Source organism: Lithobates pipiens, unplaced genomic scaffold (assembly GCF_037356315.1).
Source record: "Lithobates pipiens isolate NorthernLeopardFrog02 unplaced genomic scaffold, aLitPip1_a1.2 Scaffold_24, whole genome shotgun sequence".
Lineage (NCBI taxonomy): Eukaryota > Metazoa > Chordata > Amphibia > Anura > Ranidae > Lithobates > Lithobates pipiens.
Genome location: NW_027507786.1, coordinates 7,055,106 through 7,078,256, shown reverse-complemented (window position 1 = coordinate 7,078,256; position 23,151 = coordinate 7,055,106). Strand labels below are relative to the sequence as shown.

Genomic DNA, 23,151 nt, shown 5'->3' with positions numbered 1-23,151 from the left:
AAGCAGAGAGTATGGATTATGTACATTCTTTTCAGAATCGATCGCTCCGTTTGGTTTTGTGGGTACTTTGTCAGCTTTGGGGTTCATGCAAGAAATCGGCATGTTAGACAGGAAATGCTTATCAAGGGGGGAGGCCGGCACTGTTGAGCAGTAAAAGGAATGATCACTTCAGGCGTTCGGTATGTGTCAACAGTTTAGAGAAATCCATCTCTGTATTCTCCGTATTTATAGTCTGTGGAACATTGTGGTCCTGCCAGGATCCTAATGGTGGCTTGGATGCCAAGAAAAATCGTGCCGGGCGTACACAAAGGGGTTTGTTTGGGGATTGCTGTGTGCTTTGGGTTTTGTGTGTCTTGAAGAAAAAATAATTGTAGCTTTTCTGTTTTTCTTTTTCTTTCAGCGCGTGTCCCCCTCCCCCTGCCCACTGAGAATTTATTATTTTTTTTATTTTTTTTGATCATTCTTTGTTATCAAGCCGCCAAAGTGGAGAGTGCGATTGCAGAAGGGGGTGCTTCTCGTTTCAGGTAAGACTGATTTCTTTTTTTTTTTTTTATTTGGGAGCATGTGAATCGCAGGTAGCAAATTAAAAACAATCAGACTTGGGTACACCTCTTTTTAAAGGGGAACTGCAGTCTGCTCACATTTCTAATGAAAAAATTTGCCATTCTGAAGCTTTCCTCCAACCACTTTGCATATTTTAGATAGTGATTCTGTACTTGCCAAATGTGATTTCCCCCCCGATCTGTGCCGCGGTGATGTGACTCCTGTGCTTATGTATGGCCAGCATTAAGGCTGGGTTCACACTGCTGCGGCAGCGAGAACCGGATGTGATTCGCACTGCAGTGCAAATCGCACCCGCTGCAAACTCGCACCGGACCTTTTTTTTTTTGGTCCGCAGCAGAATCGGATGGCATGGGTGTTCACACCATGCCATCCGATTCCTGTCCGAGTTTGCAGATCGCACTGCGATATGCGGACGGATCTGGGGGTGTCATTAACATTTCACTGACACTCCCAGCAGTCAGCGTAGGGCAGTGTGAACTGCCAGCGGGAGGCATGCGATGCGGGAAACCGCCACGGATTCACGGCGTTCCCGCATCGCTATGGTGTGAACCCAGCCTAAAGGTCGACCGATATATCGCCTGATATTTGGCATTTTTTTAAATTAATCGGCATCGGCTGATTAAAAAGCCGATGACATGTTCAGCACGACTTGCAAAAGACTTCTGTAATAGAAGTCAATGTAAGTTGCCTGAAGACATCAGTGAAGGACTTTCCTCCTCTCTGGGCTGCCAAGAAAAGATCAAAGAGATGCAATGTTTCTTCAATGGGCTGAACTCCCTGTGTAGAAGTTCTCAGTTTAACCATTTTAAAGACTAAATCTTTTCTGACACTTGTTGCTTACAAGTTAAAAACCTGTATTTTCTGCTAGAAAATCACTTGGAACCCCCAAAAATTATATATATTTTAGCAGAGACCCTAGGGAATAAAATGGCGGTTGTTGCAATATTTTATGTGACGTGGTATTTGCGCAGAGGTCTTTCAAACGCAAGTTGGCCCTTTTTATTTTTTCTTCCAAAAGTTTTGAGTACCTGTTTTTGTGTATTTAATAATTTTTTTTTAATATAAATTATACATACAAGTGAACTGATTGGAGGTTTGTTTTGTTTAATAAATGTGTAAGAAATTTTCTGCATCACTTATTAAGGCTGCTTTCACACTGGATCGGGCAGGCATTGACGGTAAAACGCAAGTTTTAGCAGCGATTTACTGTCATTTTAGCCCCGCTATTTGGCTGCTAGCGGGGCAGTGAAGCACTGTTGCAAAATCGCATTGCATGCACTTCAGCAGTGGTGACCATTCATTTCAATGGGCAGGAGTGGTGGAGGAGCGGTTTACGCCGCTCCAAAGATGCTGCTTGCAGGCTTTTTTTTTTTTTTTTTTTAGTCCTGCCAGCGCATCTCCTCATTGTGAAAGCACTCGGGGCTTTCACACAGACTGCAGGGGAGCCGTTTTGAAGGCACTTTACAGACACAATTTTTAGCCCGAAATCGCCTGAAAAATGCCCCAGTGTGAAAGGTGTCTAACTTAGCTTTTATGAGATGGGGGGGGGGGGGGGGGAGAATAAAAAAAAAATCGGGATCATGTATCGGTCGACCTCTAGCCAGCATCGCCTACTGGCCTATCAAGTGGCTGAAGGCACGGGACCTGGGAGGACATGTATGACAGCTAAGCCTGCCATAATATGCTGTGCATACTAGTACATTATGTCTTTCCCTCTCTCCCATACTTGCAGAGAATTTTTTTGTTACCAAAGATGTGTAGCAATAAATACACTTTTGCCTAAATTTTTAGGAATTTCTTTTTGACATAAAATTAAAAGCAAAACAATAAATGGCACAAAAGCTTTTTGTGTAGTGATGCAGTGCTGAATAGTAAAAAGGTCTGGTCATGAAGGGCGTAAAAACCTTCCAAAGGTCAAGTGGTAAAATGATTGGTAAACAAACAACTTTATTTTAAAGCTACACTATTGCTGCTATTTTCTGACTTTGGGGTGAGCTTTATTTATCACAGCCGGGACCTGATGGTCCTGTGGAAGAGGAGACGGCCTGGGATTAATGCAGACGCCACCTTAGATGACCTCTAGTTAAGATGCATGCTGTTTGCTACGGTCATTTGTTGCATCCCTTTTCTAGTGCGTGTTCATTCCGCAAGGTGGTGTTGGCTGACCTCCAATACACAGGGGGCTTTAAGGATCATGTGATTGGTGGAAGATTTAGGATTCGCTGGTGTCTGATCACTTTGCACATCGCATTTGTTTTTCATTCTCACTGCAGTAACTCAAAATATTCTTTGTAGATTTTCCTCTTGTGGGCGGAGTTGGGCATACATTAAAAGGCCTTAATGCCTCCCAGATGTCGGTCTGGAAAAGTGGGCATTCTTCATTGGTACTTGGACCACCCTAGATAATGCCCACATGTGATCTGAGGCCTCTAATGCAAAACTGAAATCCAATGAAGGAAACTGGTGGGTGGGGGGACAGTAGGGCTGGGAAGGAGCTAGATGCTGGATTTCTTCAGCTAGGAAATGAGGTGGGTTTGTTAGAATAAGCAGTTACCGTGCAGCCATTATAAAATGTGTGGGGAGGCTGGAGTTGAGGTTTAGGCCAGGTTCACACTGATCAACTTTGATGCGTCTTCACAAGAATGCCCGTGTAATGTCGGCTCTCATATGGAAACGTTGATTTGCACATGTCATGCGACACGTGCTCTCAAAGTCGGAGCACATCAGGTGTGTGTGTGTGTGTGTTTATAGAACTGAAGTAGTCCTTGCTGACCTAAAAATTTCTTCTCCTTGCAGTGCTTCGTCAGGTGGAGGAGGTAGGGGTGCCTCTCAGCACTATACCAAGACTGTTGGCAACGGGTAAGTGCCTTGATTTCTGTCTCACTATCAGACTATTCTATTAGACTACTATTGGGGGGGGGGGGAGACACTTAACCACCCACTCATGGCTATACTTTCTGCCACGCCTCTGTGCACTTTTATTTTATTTTTTTTATTGGACAGCGGGGGCCCCGGTACTATAAAAACATCAATACTCTTCAAACAGTAGTGCTAGTTATGTAATCCCCTAAGTTAGAGTCCCAAGTTTGGCCTTTAAAATTTTACACTTTGGTGCATACAGGCAGCCATGAAGTATACCTGCAGTGTTGGTCATTGCTTGCTTTTTGGCATTGCCAGGGTTTTGGGATATGTACACAACGGTGAATCCAAAGTATTTAATTTTGTAGGCATTTCCTGTTTTGGCTATGGAACAGGAAGTGAAGGTAAATCTCAGGTGGCAAAGACGGGGCTTTTCCCCTAGTTCCCTTTTTTTTTTTTTTTTTTTTTTTTTTTTTTTCTTCTTCTCCCCTGCTTTATCCTTGTATACCTGAGATGTGATGACTTCTTCTATGCACCACTACCTTTATTTAAACATATCTGAATTCTATGTAGGGTCACCTTTAGTGTATAAAGTCTCGTTTGAAAAAGAGAGGGTTAAAATGTATTCTGCTCTTATTTTTTTTGTATCTTTAAAGTGGTTGTATACCCACACATCCAAAAAAAAAAACCTGTAAGTGCATAATGAGCTAGTATGCACTGCATACTAGCTCATTATGAAATGCCTTAGCTCGAAGCCCCTGCACTGCAGCCCGGTCCATCTTGCCCTCTGCGTTGCTTCGGTGCAGTGAGTGGCCAGAGCCGCGATGACGTCTGTCTTCCCGGCAAGGTCTGGCAGCGTCTGCCGGGCCTTCAGAACGCATGCGCCGCTGACGTCAGTGGCTGCATGCAAAGGGAATATCTCCTAAACCACACGGTTTTAGCAGGTATTCATTTTTACCTACAGACAAGAGGGGTAAGCCAATGAGGCTTACCTGTAGGTAAAAATGACAAATTGGGGTATACAGCCACTTTAAGCCTGAATCATTTGACAGACTATATCTAGTCTGAATTGAGATCTTATTCGCGGTTGGTAGTGGATAAGATCACATTGTCAGTCTGTTCTTATAAAATAAAGATATATCTTATATTTTTTTTTTTTTTAAATCCATATACAATTTATTTCCAGCATTTGTGCCTCATTTTTGGCTTTTTTCCCACATTTTGCTCATTGGCAGGTTGAAAGCTCTGATCGGCAAGTGTTTTGACAGGATTTTGACCGGGTGGCATTACTCCCCGCCCGCAGAAGATCGTCGCGAGAGAGGCCCAAACCGCTCCTCCCCTTCCCCCCAGTAGCGAACGCAGTATTTTCTGTAGGACATCTGCGCGCCGTGCATTTGCATGCAGCGCGCGTTAGACAAAGCGGACTCAACGGGTTGTGCGCCTGTATCGCACGGTAACCCAGCCGAGCGGAAACGCTGGTGTGTATGCTCAAAAGGGAAAACATACATTTTTTAAAAAAATATGGTGGACTGAACTCCTCCTCTTATGTTACTGTGGAGTTTTTAACTTTGTGAAAATGGCCACGTCTTCTGTCAGCTTAATAATAATTGGTGGTAAAGGTGGCCTTTCATGATGAGGATACATACTGTGTAAATGGCTGAATCCTGATGGAAACATATTGCAGTTACTATAACAATTTTATTTTTTTGCTAATTGAAAGTGGCTTGTTCCACTACAGGCAGTCATGAGTGTGAAAGCTTCAACTCTCAGAGTACGAGCATGTGATAGACCAACACAGTGGCACATAATTATGAAGTGGAAGGAAAATGATAAATGGTTTACAAAGTTTTTACAAATATGTGAAAAGTGTGGGGTACATTTGTATGGCGTCCCCCTGAGTCAATACTTTGTAGAACCTTTTTGCTGCAAGTCTTTGGGGATGTCTCTACCAGCTTTGCACATAGTTACATAGTAAGGTTAAATAAAGACACAAGTCCATCCAGTTCAACCTGTGAGTGTCTACAATTGTCCCTGTCCCTGTATATTGCACGCTCACATCTGTCCCTACCCTCAAGGAGCCCACAATCTAAGTTCCCCACTCATACTAGGGGCCAATTTTTGGACAGAAATCAAATTAACCTACCTGCATGTCTTTGGAGTGTGGGAGGAAACTGGAGTACCCGGAGGAAACCCACGCAGCCAGAGGGAGAACATGCAAACTCCAGGCAGGTAGTGTCATGGCTGTGATACGAACCAGCGACCCTTTTTACTGCTAGGCGAGAGTGCTAATCACTACACCACTGTGCCACCACATCTAGAGACTTCTCTGCATAATGGCACAAGCTCTGTCAGATTGGATGGAGAGCATCTGAACAGCGTTTTTCAAATCCTGCCACAGATTCTCAGTTGGATTTAGGTCTGGACTCTGACTTGGCCATTCTAACACGTGAATATGCTTTGATTTAAAATCATTCCATTGTAGCTCTGGCTGTATGTTTTGGGTCGTTGTCCTGCTGGAAGGTGAACCTCCGTCCCAGTCTTGTCTTAAGGCTATTAATGGGTTTTCTTATAAGATTTCCCGATATTTGGCTCCATCCATCTTCCCATCAACTCTGACCAGCTTCCGTGTCCCTGCTGAAGAAAAGCATCCCCACCATTATGCTGCAACCACCATGTTACACGGTGGGGATGGCGTGTTCAGGGTGATGTGCAGTGTTTTCCTCCCATGTAGCGTTTTATTATTTTTTTTTCTTTTGTGCCAAAAAGTTCAATATTGGTCTCATCTGACCAGAGCACCTTCTTCCACACATCTGCTGTGTCCCCCACATGGCTTCTCCCAAACTGTACTTAGGATTTTCTTTCACCAATGTCTGTCTTCTTGTCACTCTTCCATAAAGGGCAGATCTGTGGAGAGACGACTAATAGTTGTCCTGTGGACAGATTCTCCCCCCTGAGCTGTGGATCTCTGCAGATCCTCCAGAGTCACCATGGGCCTCTTGGCTGCTTCTCTGATGAATGCTCTCCTTGCCCGGCCAGTCAGTTTAGTTGGACGGCCATGTCTTGGTAACACAGGTGGGCTCCATTTACTAATTAAGTGACTTCTGAAGGCAATTGGTTCCACTAGACTAGTTAGGGGGTATCGGAGTAAAGGGGGGGCTGAATACAAATGCCCCCCACTTTTCACATTTGAAAATCATTTTCCTTCCACTTCACAATTATGTGCCACTTTGTGTTGGTCTATCACATAAATTCCCAATAAAATACATTTTGGTTGTAACATGACAATGTAGAAAACTTCAAGGGGTATGAATACTTTTTCAAGGCACTGTAGTGTCTGTCCATGTACAGAGTGGTTTTGTAATTCTCAAGCAGCTGCTGCATCAGGCACGGGGGGGGGGTGTGAAACTTTTCAAAAGTGTATGACAACTGCACATAGGGTGCTGCACACAATTGTATTCATATAAATTGGGAGAGTGCAATAATTGACATCTAAATCCTATCCAATAGGCTAAAGGAGAAATTGTGCATCAACATGGTGACCGACCACTTCATTTGGTACACCTGACCAATTGCTTTGTAACACAAATTGCTAATCGGCCAATCACATGGCAGAAACTCTATGCATTTAGGTATCTAGACAAGAAGACGACTTGCAGAAGTTCACACCGAGCATCAGAATGGGGAAGAAAGGGGATTTAAGTGACTGAACGTGTCATGGTTGTTGGTGACAGACGGGCTGATATGAATATTTCAAATGGCTGATCGGCCGGGATTTTCATGCACGGCTATCTCTCGGGGTTTACAGAGAATGGTCCGAAAAAGAAAATATCCAGTGAGCGGCAGTTCTGTGGAGGAAAATACCTAGATGTCAGAGGAGAATGGGCAGACTGGTTCCAGATAGGACAACAGTAACTCAAATAACTACTTGTTACACCCGAGATGTGCAGAATACCATCTCTGAACACATCAACCTTGAAGCAGAAGACCACACCGGGTGCCACTCCTGTCAGCTAAGAACGGCAAACTGAGGCTATAATTGGCACAGGATCAGCAAAACTGGACAATGGAAGATTGGGGTGGTGGTTTGCCTTGTCTGAGTCTGGATTTCAGTTGCCACATTCAGATGGTGGGGTCAGAATTTGGCACATGGATCCATCCTGCCTTGTATCACCGGTTCAGGCTGGCGGTGGTGGTATAAGGGATATTTTCTTGGCACACTTTGGGCCCCTTAGTACCAATTGAGCATGATCTACCTGAGTGTTGCTGACCATGTCCATCCCTTTGCCGACAGTGTCCCCATCTTCTGATGGCTCCTTCCAGCAGGATAATGCTCCAATCATCTCACAACTGGACAATGAGGTCCCTGTCCTCCAATGGCCTCCACACTCGCCACATCCCATCCAATAGAGCACCTTTTGGAATGTGGTGGAACGGGAGATTTCCATCATGGCTGTGCAGCTGACAAATCTGCATCATGCAGTTGCTGTTATGTCACTATGGAGCAAAATCTGAGGAATGTTTCCAACATGTTGAATCTATACCAAGAAGACTGAAGACAAAAGGGTCCAACCTGCTACTAGCAAGGTGTACCTAATAAGTGGCCGGTCAGTGATAGAAAACTGTATGTTGTGCCAGTTCATACTATCCAACATGCCAGTCTTTTTTTTTTTTTTTTTTTTTTTTTTTTGAGGAATACAGTATATCTGGTGCTTTTGTGACGTCACCTCTGTGCTCCCACCTTGCTGATGTTACAGTGCCTGTGTAAGCCTATCCTGCTCTCCTGTTATCCAATATAGTGTCCTGTAATGTGGCCTCCCTCTCACTAGGGTGCTTGTCTCCTGTGTAAAATATTACTCTTCCTGGTAGGACCCTTCCAGTCTGATTCCTCAGGCTCCACCCTACACATTGCGTCACATGACTTCGTCAGGGCTCACATGAGTAACTGTTGGCAGGATAGGATTACACAGGCGCTTTAACATATTGGCAAGATTGGGGGGGGGGGGGGGGGCAGTGGTTGCAAAGGCACTGAATATAGTGTATTCCTCTAGAAGGGCTTCACATTATTTGGCTGAATGTAGTTTTTAGATCGGCCAGTTGCAGTAATCACATGAACGGGAGCATTTTTGTGGGGGGGGGGTTAGGAATTGTTTTTTAGGCGGAAGCTTTGTCCAATTAAAAGTCAGCGTTGTCACCCTGTGGAAGCGACAAATGAACTAGCTAACGCTAGCTTGTGTTAAGCTTGGCGTAAATGTTCATCCCGGACAGTAAAAAAATAAAAAATAAAGGAATATCATTACAGGCATTGCCAAATCAGCCAGAATATATTTTTATGAAGTGATGGACTTTAATGTAACCCTTTTTCTGCTGACAGGACCTGCCCCACCCCTGTGTGGTTTTTGGTTTTGTGGTCTTGAATCTTTTTTTTGTTTTTTCCTTTTAGCGAGTACCTGGGGAAAACCCCAGGGCCTGGCGTTCCAAGATGGATTCCTTCACGAAGCACTAGACGAGATGTTAACTCCACAAACAACTCCGCCAACAACCCTGCGCTCACCTCGCAAAGTGAAAAAGAACGGCACGATGCAATCTTTAGGAAAGTAAGAGGGTAAGTAATCGGTCAAGGATGATCTACTGCGCTTTTTATTTTTTTCCTTCCCCGGCCATCATATGACATCCTGGACTTTCAGTGGGAATATCTGATGCTAGCAGCCACAGGCATCATTCTGTGTGCACCATAAGAACGATCATGGCGGCATTTCTGCCGCTTGATCCTTCTTACAGGCGACGGAAGGAGACATCTCCCTCCCGCCGTCATCCGGTGCTTCTCCGGGCTCTCCCGTGCCATCAGAGACCCGGCGAAAGAATCATCCGGTGCCGGATGATGGAGATGACTGGTGACCAGATGGTCACCAGTCATCTCTGACTATCGGAGGCCCGGGTGCAATGTTATGACGTCGCGCCCGGGTTCCCAGAAGTGAACAAAGCCGCGATCACGGCTGTCAGCATAGGATCGCTGAGATTTTGTTCACGATCTCATGCTTTCCAGCCTGGAGTGGGGTCTTACTGACCTCATATCTCTCCATAAAGAGGACCTGTCACATAGATTCCTATTACAAGGGATATTTACATTCCTTGTAATAGGAATAAAAGTGATCAAAAAAAGTTGTAAAAATAAAGTGAGAAAATGATATTAAAAAAATGTTGTTGTTTTTTAAATGCCCCTGTCCCCGGTAGCTCGCGCTCAGAAGCGAACACACACATTAGTCCCGCCCACATATGTAAACTCCATTCAAACTACACATGTGAGGTATCGCCACATGCATTGGAGTGCAAGAAACTATTATAGCTCTACACTAGATTACACATTGAGTTACAAAGCATCGCCTATGGAGATTTTTAAGTACTGAAGCTTGGGGTCATTCCATGAGTGTGCAATTTTAAAGCGTGACATGTTGGGTATCCATTTACTCGGCGTAACATCTTTCACATTATACAAAAAAATTGGGCAACTTTACTTTTTTCCAAAAAAAGCATTTGAAAAATTGTTGCGCAAATACTGTGCGAGATAGTTACAATGAACGCCTTTTTATTCCCTAGGGCAGTGATGGCGAACCTTGGCACTCCAGATGTTTTGAAACTACATTTCCCATGATGCTCAACTATACAGCAGAGTGCATGAGACTCATGGGAAATGTAGTTCCAAAACATCTGGGGTGCTAAGGTTCGCCATCACTGCCCTAGGGTGTCTGCTAAAAAATGTTTGGAGGCTCTGAGTAATTTTCTAGCAAACAAATTATGATTTTTACATTTAGGAGTGCCAGAATAGGCCCGGTATTGATGTGGTTAACCACCTTGCCTTCGCAAAGATTTACCAAGTGTCTGCTGCAATGTCACTCTCAGTTGATCACCACCATTACTGGTGTAAGAAGGGGACAATAGGGTATATGTATATCATTTACACTTTCTGCAATAAAAAAAACATTTCATAAATTCTGCTACATGGGATTTTTTTTTTTTTAACCAAAAACAAATTATCGTATATTGACTGTAGACACCATGTTTGCGTAAACCAAGCTGTGGGATGCGTACAGGAACTCCACCCCCTTTGCACTAGTAATGGCAGCAATCAACTTGGTGTGACTGCGAATTTTATTATTTTTTTTATAAAATGTCTATTCTAAATTTTCTCGTAACTTTGAGGACATGTATCTGTTCTGTTTTACGGCGAGAGAGATAAACAAGTCTGTCTGTCCTCGTGCAACTTTGTTTATGCCACGTGCTATTCATATGTGGAGCAACTGCTCAGCGGATTGTGGACGTGCTTGTTGGTTATTGGCTGGTGACCACTCTTCTACAAACTGGTAAACCTGTTACTATAAAAAAAACATATTTGTTTTTCTAACAGTGTTTTTCTCTTTTCTTTCAGCATCTTAAACAAGCTTGCTCCTGAGAAGTTTGACAAGCTATGCCTTGAGCTCCTTAATGCGGGTGTAGATTCCAAACTCATCCTCAAAGGAGTCATACTGCTTGTAAGTGATCGCTTGACCCTCTCGTGTGCTTCTGTATGTATTGTGGCTGGAAGATAAAACTTGTGTTAAGGCAATGATTTGCTGTAACCATTGGCAACTAATCTTGAATGCAGTGGAGGCTTTTTGTGTGTGTGTGTGTGTGTGTGTGTGTATATATAATTTTTTTTTTTTTTTTTTTTTTTGAGACCCTAGGGCAGTGATGGCGAACCTTGGCACCCCAGATGTTTTGAAACTACATTTCCCATGATGCTCATGCACTCTGCAGTGTAGTTAAGCATCATGGGAAATGTAGTTCATAAACATCTGGGGTGCCAAGGTTCGCCATCACTGCCCTAGGGCAATGTTGGAACTAAATTTCCCATGGCCAACTAAACTTGCAGAGTATCATAGGAAATTAGTTTCAAAACCTCTCGGGTACCAAGATTCACTATCGCTGCCCTAGGAAGAAAAATGTCAGTCAATGCAAATTTTGTCAAGGGGGTTGATTTTGCTAAAACTGGTGAATGAATTGTTGCTCGGTTTTAGCAAATTTTACATTGACCGCGCCCCCCCCCCCCACCACCACTAATTTCCCATGACGCTCGTGCACTCTGCAGTGTAGTTGACCATCATGGGAAATGTAGTTTCAACACATCTGGGGAGCCAAGGTTCGCCATCACTGGCCTGGGGAATAAAATGGCAATCGATGCAAAAAATGTTATGTATTTTGTCACAAAGGGGGTTGCTTTTGGTAAAACTGGAGTACAAAATCTGGTGCATGGGAGCCAATCTGCTTCTAACTTCAGTTTGTTCAGTTAAGCATTTCCAATAAAACCTGGAAGCTGGTTACTGTGCAAAGTTACACCAGATTTTGCGCACTCCAGATCTTGGTAAATTCACCCTAAGGTGTAGGGACAACCTTTTATGTAGATCTTGCTAGCAGAAAGATTGGGGGGGGGTGGTGACACACCTGTGTGCTTGAGCTCTTACTGACAAATATCGGGCCAGCCTGACAGGACTGAATGCCCTCCACATTCTATTCCATTGCTATTTGCTGCTTCACCGGTTTGAAGGAGCGACTGAAAAGCCTCTGCACCAGAAAGTGCTAACTCCCCCACCATCCCCACCCCCCCTTATCAGAAGACCCTGCATTTAAGACCCCTTTCACACTGGGGCATTTTTCAGGCGCTTGAGCGTTAAAGCGCTTGAAAGAAGCCGCAACTGCAATCCCAATGTAAAAGCCCGAGTGCTTTTATGTGCTGGCAGGACATCAAAAAGTCCTGCAAGCAGCTTCTTTGCAGCGGTGAATACACCGTTCCTAAAGTGCCCCTTCCCATTTAAATCTTTTGGCAGCAGCATTTTGTGGGTGCTTCTAACCCTTTATTTGGCCACTAGCAGGAATTAAAAGCGCCCCAATAGAGCTCAAAACGCTGGTAAAGCGATGCTGGTTTAAGCGGCGCTTTACGAGCGTTTTTCGGGCGCTGACATTGTGAAAGGGCTCTTAAAGCACTTGAGCTTTCACATTGGGATTGCAGATGAGGCTTCTTTCAAGTGCTTCAGACACTTTCAGGCGCTTTAGCGTTAAAAAAAAAAACACCCCAGTGTGAAAGGGGTCTAACTGTAAAAGTGGGGGGGTTTGAGGGTTGTACCATATTTAACACCAGCTCCAAACTGTCATTCACTGTGTCTTGTATCTAATCCTAACTTTTCAGATTGTAGACAAAGCCCTCGAAGAGCCAAAGTACAGCTCACTCTATGCTCAGCTATGTCTGCGATTAGCAGAAGAAGCACCAAACTTTGATGGTCCAGAGAGTCAACCAGGGCAGAAGCAAAGCACAGTGAGTTCACTTTTTATTTATTTTCTTTTCTCTCCTGGACTTTGTTTGTGTTCCTGTGCTTCATAGTCATCATCATGATTTCTTCCCTCCAGACGTTTAGACGCCTCCTAATTTCAAAACTTCAAGATGAGTTTGAGAACAGATCCAGAAATGTTGAGGGTAAGTGTTGCAGAGTGGTCATCTGTGGGTAAATATTTAAGCCTTGTACATGTTGTGATATATTTAAAAAAAAAAAATCTTTTTTTTTTCAACAGTATATGACAAGCGAGACAGCCCTCTCCTGCCTGAAGAGGAGGAGCAGAGAGCCATTGCTAAGATTAAGATGCTGGGGAACATCAAATTTATCGGCGAGCTTGGCAAGCTTGACCTTATTCATGAATCTATCCTTCATAAGTGCATCAAAACAGTAAGTAGTCTGGGGTGTGTGGGTGTGTGTTTTTTTTTTTTTTTTTATTTTTTTTTTTTTTTACTACTCAATCTTAAAACAAATTGTCTACATATACTAAATCAAACTATTCTGACAGAATTTGATATATACAGATGTTGGATATACAGCACACAAGGCTTTATCTTAATGCATAGAATACATTAAGATAAACCTTCTGCTCTTACAACCCGTTTAAGCCTGTGCGCATGGGTCTTGCACTTAAAGTGGTTCTAAAGCCTAAACATGTTTACCTCCATGCACTCCTTGCATGAAGGTATAAAATGCATAAACATCTGCATCGTGCCCCCCACATCTGCAGTTCTTCTTCTCTTCCCTTAATTCTGGGTCTCTGGCTTTGCTGGGATACTAGGAGCCTCTTGCTCCCAGTGGTGGGGCCAAAGTGCCACTGGCTGTCAATGAACGCAGCAGGGCTCGAGAGTGAGCATGCACAAGTGCCTGCCCCCTCCCAATGGGCTCCACATGGGGGGGGGGGGGGCGGGCGTCAGTGGGCATAATGAAGAGGTTCTGGTCCGCTGTGTACAATTCTTTTGCACAGAGAAGGTAAGTCTAGACGTGTTTTTTAAAATAATGTTTTGTGGGGGTTTTTCCAATCCTATTTAAGTCTATTCTAACTTCTGGATGGTGTTTTTGTTTTTTTTCTTTAGCTTTTGGAAAAGAAAAAGAGGGTCCAGCTTAAAGACATGGGAGAGGATTTGGAGTGTCTCTGTCAGATAATGAGGACTGTGGGGCCTAGATTAGACCACGAAAAAGCCAAGGTACCTGAATATTTTGCATCAATAGATGGGGGGGGGGGGGGGGGGGGGGGAATTCACCTGTTCCAATTACAAAACAAATTGTCAATTTTTGGGTAAAGACTAGAAAAATCCTATGGTTTGTCCAGATATGCATCCTAATATCAATGTCTCTTTGTAGTCCTTAATGGATCAGTACTTTGCCCGGATGTCCGCTTTGAAGACTTGTAACGATTTGCCAGCTAGGATTCGTTTCCTGCTGCAAGTAAGTAACTTGTGGAATTTCTGCTGTGTTGGTGTTTTTTGTGTTAGTCTTTCTAAAATTTGACTTTGTGAGGGTCTATACATGTGTGTAGGACAAAGCCGGCGATTTAGCCCTAAAACAATCTGCATCAGACTTGGTGTGACTGCCAAATCTGGCAGATAAGGGTCTTTTCTAGAGGGTGGGGGGGGTGTAATAAAGTGGTTGTATTGGGCTACATGCTCATAGCCATTCAGTACGTGGCTTGAAGTCCTTTTTTTGGGGGGGGGGGCCAACAGTTGACATTTTATTGGCACTTGGACTAAGGTGTAGTTGTGCTTTTTTCCTTCCTCTTTCTGCAGGATACTGCGGATTTGCGAGGAAATGGCTGGGTTGCTCGCAAAGCTTTCATCGATAATGGACCAAAGACTATCAATCAAATCCGCCAAGATGCAGTGAAAGTGAGTGATCGTGCTTTGTATATTCTGTCTTTTAGGGAGGAGGTATATGTACAGTATCTTTATATACATTTTTCTCACCAGGATTTAGGAGTCTTTATTCCTCCTTCAATGGCACAAGGAATGCGAACTGACTTCTTTTTGGAGGGGCCGTTCATGCCACCACGAATGAAGCTCGACAGGGACCCACTTGGAGGACTTGCTGATATGTTTAGACAGATGCCAGGTCCGTAGTAAGGCCTTGTGTGCTTTTTTGTTTTTTTTTTTTGTTTATTTTTAACATGCTGCCTCTTACCGCCTTGTCTCTTCTGATTCCAGGCAGTGGTATTGGTACTGGTCCAGGGGTTATACAGGACAGGTTCTCCCCAACCATGGGACGCCATCGTTCCAACCAGTTATTCAACGGGCATGGTGGGCACATCATACCTCCTGTACAGTCCCAGTTTGGTGAAATTGGAGGCAAACCTTTTATGAAAAGCCAGGTGAGTTTTTTTTTTTTTTTTTTTTTTTTTATTTCCTTTCTGTTCTAGTTAAAGTGGAACTTGAGTCAGAAAATGCAAGTCCGGCTAGACCACTTGAGGCTGTCCCTTTTTTTGCAGCTATATAAAACATTAATGCCTATTCTGTTCAATTTCCAGTGATGCTGTCTCCTTCTGTTCTGCAAATGCTCAGTTGCTCTTTTTTTACCTTGGCACACTGTTTAAAGTAGAGGCCGATCTGCTGACAGGCTTAAACCCCAGTGTGTGATTTAAAGCTGAGTTCCAGCCACCTGTGAAGTCAGCGGCTACAAAGTGTAAAAAAAAATAAAGTAAAAAAAATGGCCACTCACTTGTCCAATTATCCAGCGGTGGTCTAACGCACTGTCTTCAGGAGCGGGCATCTTGACTGTGCACCCAGATGTGACAGCTTGCCTGTACTACGTCCTCTGCCGGTGCCTCAAAGTGCCAAATGTTCAAGAGGAGTGGAGCTCCACTTTAACAGTAGGATGCAGCTAATGATCAAGCAAAGAGCTTATCTGGGTGAAAAAATACTTTATGCTTGCACCTTGGTGAACCCAAAAGTGATTGCCTTGAGGGGTTTACTAATTTTTAACAAAATGGTAATAACCTTTATTTATAATTTCGAAAAGAAAATCTGGAGATTATGGGGGAGACAGTGACTTGGTTAGCACCACCTTTCTAAACCTTTTTCAGCGCAGAGGTACCCTTGATTTTCTGGTCTCGGTACTCCTAAAACTTACTATATATACAACTCGTGGTACATTGGTGGGATTATCAGTTGGAAGAATGCTCCTTACACTTGTGGTCATTGGGAATTACCCCATTACAGATGAAAATGTCAATGGCGTCAGTTATCTGAGTAGAATTTGCTCATTGTTTAGAGCAGAGTTCCATTCTAATTTGCGTGTGTTGCTGATCGCTCTGCCACTTATTAGACAGTTGTCAGAGAAAAAAAAGTTAACTGGGTTATGGCAGCCATAATCCTGGTATATTTTTAATACAGCGGGCCATTCAGCATCTGATATAAGTGGTCGCGACGGATTTTCTACGGGATCCTTTATTTTATAAAGCATGTGTAAAATATATTCAGTAGCAATAACGCCAGCACTCTACCTTCTCTAACACTAAACGGGTAACCTGTAAAAATTGGAAGCGTCTATGGAGATTTTAAGTACCGTAGTTTGTTGCCATAACACAAGCGTGCACAATTTTTTTTTTTTTTTTTTTATGGTGTGACATGTTGGGTATCTACTCAGTGTAACCTTTCATATTATACAGGAAAAAAATTGGGTTTTTTTGTTCCATATTTGGGACAATCACTGGGTGATTTGAACAAACAAAATATAAAAGGCTGGAACTCTGCTTTTAAGGAACCTTGGCTTCTGTCTTGGTAATTTTAAGATGCGTTCAAAATATTGGTTCTTATAGGAAACCGGCAACAACAAGCCTGCAGAAAATTGGCAGTTTTCTAGAAAAGTTGATGGAATGTTCTGGTAGCCGATGTTCTAATTTTATCGTAATCTCAATCTTTCTAAAAGGGGCAAGGCCAGATGTACCAGAGTCAGGGGCTCTTATCGCAACAAGGGCAGTCAAAGGATATGCCTCCTCGGTTTATTAAAAAAGGCCAGCTTAATGCAGACGAGGTACGTACTTCCAGATGGAAGCTGCTTCTCATGGTCGCCTGATGATTAAGAAAAGACGCGTTATTATGAGGACTTGTGGCTGGAAACTTCTTCTCCCCACCCACCTCCCTTTTTTTCCTCCTTTTCACTTTCTCATTCTCCCTTCATCCCAATCTTTAACCCCTCCCCCCCACCTCTCCCCTTTTTCATAGTGACCAGCGTCCACTGAGCAAGATTATGAGATATGAGGGCGATGACTATTCCTTAGACAGGATTCTCTGAGCATTTGAGTTCTCTGTGGTATTAACCTTTCATTTGTCTGATCTTCCCCCAGATAAGCCTGAGACCAGCTCAGTCTTTTCTAATGAACAAGACACAAGTGCCAAAGCTTCAGCCTCAGATGAGCATGATGCCGCCTCGCACCCAGACACCACCCATGGGACAGGTGAGAAGTCGGAGGCTTTTCCATCATTCACTTTTTTTATTTTATTTTTCTCTTCGGAGTTACTAACTTCTTTCTTCTCCAGACACCACAGCTTGGCCTAAAAACCAACCCACCTCCCATCCAAGAGAAACCTGCCAAGATTGTGAAGAAGCCTCCACCATCAAGAGAAGAGCTACTTAAACTTACTGTAAGCTGTTCTCTGAAATATTGCTCAATTTTGGGATAATCTTCTTTTTTGTTTGGGAGTGAAGGGAGATCCCCCCCCCTCATGTGGCACCATTGTTCTGCTGGCAGGGAGCCTTCCCAGCCAGCAGAACACCAGGATTGCTGCTGGCAGCTATATGCAGGAAATGCATATGCAAAAGGAATATTGACGTGCAAGGGGGGGTTTTCTCAAAAATTAAAAATAAAAGTTGTTATACTTGCTCTCAGTGTTTTTTGCCTAGATCCTCTTCTGGGGTCCTCGCAGTGCTCCTGGCTCCACCCTCCTGCCAAGTGCCCCCATAGCAAACGGCTTGCTGTGTTGGCACCAGAGCACCATACTGAGACACAACTCGGCTTCACCCCCACTCTTAAAGGGAAAATCTTTAAAGCATGACAGTGCAAGACAATTATGCAGGAAACTGAGCCTGTGCGCCTTCATTTCTAAATGGTTTGCATGACTTGAGCTTGCTCTGAATTTCAGGAAGCATTTGTGACTGAATACTTGAATAACGGTAACGCGGCAGATGCCATAAACAGCGTTAAAGAAATGAGAGCTCCTAAACACTTCATCTCGGAAATGATTAGCCTGATCGTCCTGCAATCCCTGGACCGATCTGACGAAGACAAGGAGCGTGCCAGCGAACTGATCAGTATACTGCGTCAAGAGGGAGTGGCAACAAGTGACAACTTCATGCAGGTATATTTCTTGGTTCCTTTAGCTCTGGAAGGCTTTACCCCTTCATACATAAACCAGGCCTTTTTTTTTTTTTCTGTTTGGCAATAATTTTATATATTTTATAACTTATTTATTTTTTGACGGTGATCAGCGACTTGTAGTAGGCTGTGGTGGACAATTGGACAGACTAACTGGCATCACGATTGACACTAATGCAGTGATCAGTACTAATACTATATACTGACACTGGCTGGTGGTTAATATCTAAGGCAATCAAAAGGTTAACTGCCTAATGATGTGTAGTGTTTGCTGCTTTTTTACTAAAGATCTTTGTTTCTTAGCCCTGCAGCGCTAAGAAACAGATTGTTCCCTCTGTACAGAGCCATGTGTTTATCAACACAAAGCTCTGGGCTGTGATTGGACACAGCTGATCAGCAGGTCCCAGACATGAATCATTGGTTGGGATGTGTTGAGTCCCCCTATGTACAATCCTAGCAGAGCTGGCAGGAAGGGGGGTATGCACGTCCTAAACCTGGAAGAAAGACTATGCACATTACAGTGCCTGTACAAGCCACCTGTCTGCAGTATATGCACTGTGCAGCGGGTGGATAATTGATATCCTATTGGTGGTTTTGTGTTCATTTATGTATTGTAACTTTGTAAATTTTTATTTTTTTTTTTTTAAGGCTTTCTTGACTGTGCTAGACCAGTGCCCCAAGCTAGAGGTAGACATACCCCTGGTGAAATCCTACCTGGCACAATTCGCAGCCCGTGCCATAATAGCGGAGCTGGTGAGCATTTCTGAACTAGGTCAGCCTCTGGAGAACGGCACCCACTTTCCTCTGTTCCTGCTCTGTCTGCAGCAGCTGGCCAAACTAAAAGACAAAGAGTGGCTGACCGAACTCTTCCAGCTAAGCAAAGTCAACATGCAGAAGATGTTACCAGGTAAGGGTTGACCTTTTTGGCACACTTAAGAGAAACCATTTCTTGTGTTTTGGGGCATTGCCTGATCGCTAATACTGCTCTCTAATAGAAATCGACCAGAACAAAGACCGCATGCTGGAGATCCTGGACGGGAAAGGACTGAGCTTCTTGTTTCCGCTGATGAAACTGGAGAAAGAGTTACTGAAACAAATACAGATGGATCCTTCTCCACAGACCATCTACAAGTGGATTAAGGATAACATCTCTCCTAAACTTCATGTAGATAAAGGATTTGTGAATATTTTGATGACCAGGTGAGGATATCATGGGGGTTTTTTTATTTTCTACTAGGGATCTCATTCATAGGGTGAGATGTGTTTAGCTGCTATGGGGGGGAAGAGCGCAAGTAGTTATGAAGCAGGAAGTTACTTGTCAGATTAGAGGTGGTTTTATTTATTTTATGGCTAGAGTTGTAATGGGCAGCACAGTGGCTTACTGGTTGGCACATCTTGCAGCCCTGATGTACTTCAAATCAAGACACGATTGCATGGAGTTGGCATGTTCTCCCAGTGCCTGTAAGGGGTCTTCCCACACTCCTGAGACAGGCTTGTAAGTGAATTGGCTCATGTCTAAGGTACCTTCCACTTGCACTGTAGGGCTGAAGATTGGCCAGGTTGCTGTGCAATCAATGGAACACTTGATAACCTGATATAACTGGCTGCTTTAAAGTGGTTCTAAAGGTAGGCTTTTACCCTAGTGCGTTCTATATATTAAGATATAAAAAAAAAAAAACCTAGGTGCAGCTGCATATTGACCGCCCCCACCAATATACTTCCCGGAACCCCTCTTGATCCAGAGATGTGCATGAAAGCTCAGCTCCTGCTGAGAGGTAATGAAGAGCAGAGGTGGGACAGAGCTGTGTGTGTTGACATTCATAGGGGTGTGGCTCAAGAGCAAGCCTGATTGCTTGACCTCATAGCAAGAGGTCATTGCACAGAGCAGTTAAGTATAACATTTTGGTGTTTTTTTTTTGGTTTAAGCCCCTTTATAACCAGACATTTCCCCCCCCATTACAGCACTGCGCTGTTTTAACTGGTAATTGCTCAGTCATGCAACGCTGTACCCAAAACTTGGAGATATCGAGCGCTCTATCCACCTATAATTTGAGTGCAGTGGACAATTGCACACTGAGTGGGAACTGGCACCAATAGTGATACTGTACTAATGACACTGGCTGGGAAGGGGGTTAACATCTCTGGCAGTGTTTCTCAACTCCAGTCCTCAAGGTGCCACAACAGGTCATGTTTTCAGGATTTCCCTCAGGTGAAAAGGTTGTGATAATTAGTAAGGCAGTGAAACTGATCAAATCACCTGTGCAAAATTGAATTGCCTGGAAATGTCAGGGGAAAAACTGACCTAGGGTGATAAAATGGTTACATGTGTGCCTAGCTGTGTACAGTGTGCTGTTTCTTTACCTCCAAGTTTCTTATCTCTGCTCTTGCAAGGATGAGAAGCAGATCACTTTCTCTGTAAAATCAGGGGGGTGCTTGCTGGATGCATTGTAATTTTTTAATTTTACACAAACTTGGAAATAAAAACCTGTAATGGCTCAAACAACCCTAAGGTAGTGCATATCTATGGAACTTCACTCATCCATACAAGCAAAAACAAATTTATTGTTGGGAAAAGCACGCAGGATAAAAAATAGATTTTGTGGCTACATCAACTATTGGCAATGTGTGTTGTATAACTGGATTCCAAACTTTTTTGCACGCTGGTTTTAAAAAAAAAAAGCAATTTTAAACCTTTTTGTCTTGCAGCTTTTTACAGTATATTTCTAATGAGGTTTGCCCAACGGACGATGCAGAGCAGGTGGCGGCACCATCTAAAGAGCAGCTGGAACAGGAGAAGCAGCTGTTGCTGTCTTTCAAGCCAGTGATGCAGAAGTTCCTCCATGACCACGTTGACCTGCAAGTCAGCGCCTTGTATGCACTCCAGGTGCACTGCTACACTAAAAACTTTCCTAAAGGTACAACTGCCTCTTGCCATTTGCTCCTCCTTTTTTTTTTTTCTATGGCAGCCACATCTGTTTCTGATATTTTATTTAAATGCCCATTCCCTTGCAGGCATGTTGCTCCGCTTCTTTGTCCATTTCTATGACATGGAGATAATCGAAGAAGAAGCTTTCTTGGCATGGAAGGAAGATATTACACAAGAGTTTCCAGGAAAAGGAAAAGCTTTATTCCAGGTAAAGTCATGTTTAGTAGTGTATGGTGAATACTTGGGGGGGGGGGGGGGGGAGGAGGAATCTTTGTCCAGAGCAATGGTTTTCTCATTAATGCTAAATTTATCAGCGGGGTCTTCCATGCTTGCGCTGTGGTGATCTTGGCTGCCAAAAAAAATGAGGGACCTGAGGTGTCTGGGAAGTTCACTCCAACCTTCTGAAAATTAAAATTTTATATAATTTTATATTACACCAAATTTTTTTTTTTTTTTATATATATATAAAGTAAAAATTCTTATCAGAAATCGTTGACTTTTAGGCATGTCCACCAGGTGTGGAGCATTGTGCCCTCCTGGCCACACCCCCTGAAACGGACAAGCAATCCTTTCATTGTTGGCCAACAGCACTGGGGGTGGGGGCTGGTGGCACAAGGACGTTGCCTTGAATTGGGCACCATTCTGCTTTAATCTCCCAGCACCCAATCTATACTTCCATGTTGGGGGCATTTCAAGCTTTTATATGTTGCCTCTCTAGGTCAGGTTGATTCTGGGGTGAAATTGGGTAGGTAACTTGTTTACAGCTGCAGAGCTCAGCATGCGAGATGTGGTGTAACACTGTTTAACTTATTTTTTATATATATTTTTTTTTCCCCCCAGGTGAACCAATGGTTGACCTGGCTGGAGACTGCCGAAGAAGAGGAATCTGAAGAGGAAGCCGACTAAAGAACCAGCCGAAGCCTTAATGTTGTGCAAACACACTGTTGCTATGAATGAAATCGCATTTTTTCTTTTTTGACCTAACCACTGCGAAAATCCATTCCGCTGTAACATTTTCGCAAATCTGTAAATGCAGAGGCATGTCCATTTTAGGATTCCTTCTGCTCTAAAAGAGGTTTTTAAGTGTAATGTCTTAATCATAGTCAGCCATGCAATATTTTTAGAGTATCTGTAATGTTTAGATCTGTGCATTAGCAGCATGCAATAATTACATCCTGGGTTCCCAAAAAACACACACGTGGTCTCTGAGGACTTCTATAGCTGCCGAAAAAAAATTAACCTTTCTGGGCCATAAAGGGAGGGTGAAAAAAACGAAAACTGATTTAGCAACACTGAAGAATACTGTAGAGATGCACTTTGCTCAGTGTAATACTTGACTTGTTGCAATATCTGATTATCAATTTGGTTGTTACAGAGAATCCTTTAACTGTAATTCATGGATGTTACCGTAATAGTATGTGTATTGCCTGTACTTCTTCTACCTCTAGTAATGGGCTTTTTTTTTTTTTTGTGCTAGAATCTAATATCTTTGAGCCTGGGCAAGTGCACAAGTCTTTAAAAACCTAAAAAAGAAAAAAAAAAAAAAAAAAAAAATTTACTTGCACAAAAAACTGCTCTGTTTTTGAGAGATTGATGGCTACCCCAAGATACATGGTTATTTGTGGGTGTGATGCTTAAAATGGTGAGCAAATGAATTGGTCCTCCTTTATTATAGTATTGAAATTAAGTCTACTTAATTTATCAAGTCATGTTCATGCCCTGATTTTATATACTTGTATCTATCAATAAACATTGTGATACTTGACCTGTGATTTTTATGGCTACATACAAACTTTCATTGGGGGGGGGGGGGGGGGGCGTGTGTGCACAGTTGTCAGTACTTGCATGGGCCTATTATGTGTGTATATACATTTTGGCCCTGTAAAACCACTTGCCGTGCTGCGAGCATGCTCCCTGTGCTCTCCTAGCACAGACGTCTGGTACTGGAAAGTTACCGATGCATACTGGCGATTGGCTGTCACGATCTGAAAGGCTCCCAATCGCAGCAGGCACATGACCCAAATGCCTGCCTCCTGGCTTTAAGGACACTAATGGGGCCAGTCAGCAGGAAGGTGTTAAATATCTAGAAGACACCA

General features: G+C 43.4%; 1 protein-coding gene and 1 non-coding gene across 2 annotated transcripts; both read left to right on the top strand.

Annotated features, from left to right (window-relative positions):
• The first annotated feature begins 400 nt into the window (after positions 1 to 400).
• EIF4G2 (eukaryotic translation initiation factor 4 gamma 2) lies at positions 401 to 22,820 on the top strand. The gene is made up of 22 exons (XM_077453558.1): positions 401 to 524; positions 3,361 to 3,423; positions 4,659 to 4,901; positions 8,864 to 9,025; positions 10,847 to 10,949; positions 12,641 to 12,766; positions 12,859 to 12,925; positions 13,021 to 13,172; positions 13,859 to 13,969; positions 14,127 to 14,210; positions 14,549 to 14,647; positions 14,729 to 14,870; positions 14,963 to 15,126; positions 16,683 to 16,787; positions 17,101 to 17,211; positions 17,294 to 17,398; positions 17,897 to 18,112; positions 18,778 to 19,036; positions 19,125 to 19,329; positions 20,836 to 21,044; positions 21,142 to 21,263; positions 21,896 to 22,820. The coding sequence occupies exons 3-22, from the start codon at positions 4,822 to 4,824 to the stop codon at positions 21,959 to 21,961; spliced, it is 2,688 nt and encodes an 895-aa protein (XP_077309684.1). The 5' UTR covers positions 401 to 524; positions 3,361 to 3,423; positions 4,659 to 4,821; the 3' UTR covers positions 21,962 to 22,820.
• Positions 16,822 to 17,020, top strand: LOC143929750 (small nucleolar RNA SNORD97). Its single transcript, XR_013262601.1, has one exon. It is a non-coding gene; the product is annotated as a small nucleolar RNA SNORD97 (small nucleolar RNA).
• Positions 22,821 to 23,151: the final 331 nt, after the last annotated feature.

Excerpts from the sequence above, each read along its gene's own strand:
- EIF4G2 (XM_077453558.1), top strand. The coding sequence starts at position 4,822 with ATGCAGCGCGCGTTAGACAAAGCGGACTCAACGGGTTGTGCGCCTGTA. Across the intron at positions 17,212-17,293 it reads AGACACCACCCATGGGACAG|ACACCACAGCTTGGCCTAAA; the intron begins GTGAGAAGTCGG and ends TTTCTTCTCCAG. Across the intron at positions 21,045-21,141 it reads CACTAAAAACTTTCCTAAAG|GCATGTTGCTCCGCTTCTTT; the intron begins GTACAACTGCCT and ends ATTCCCTTGCAG.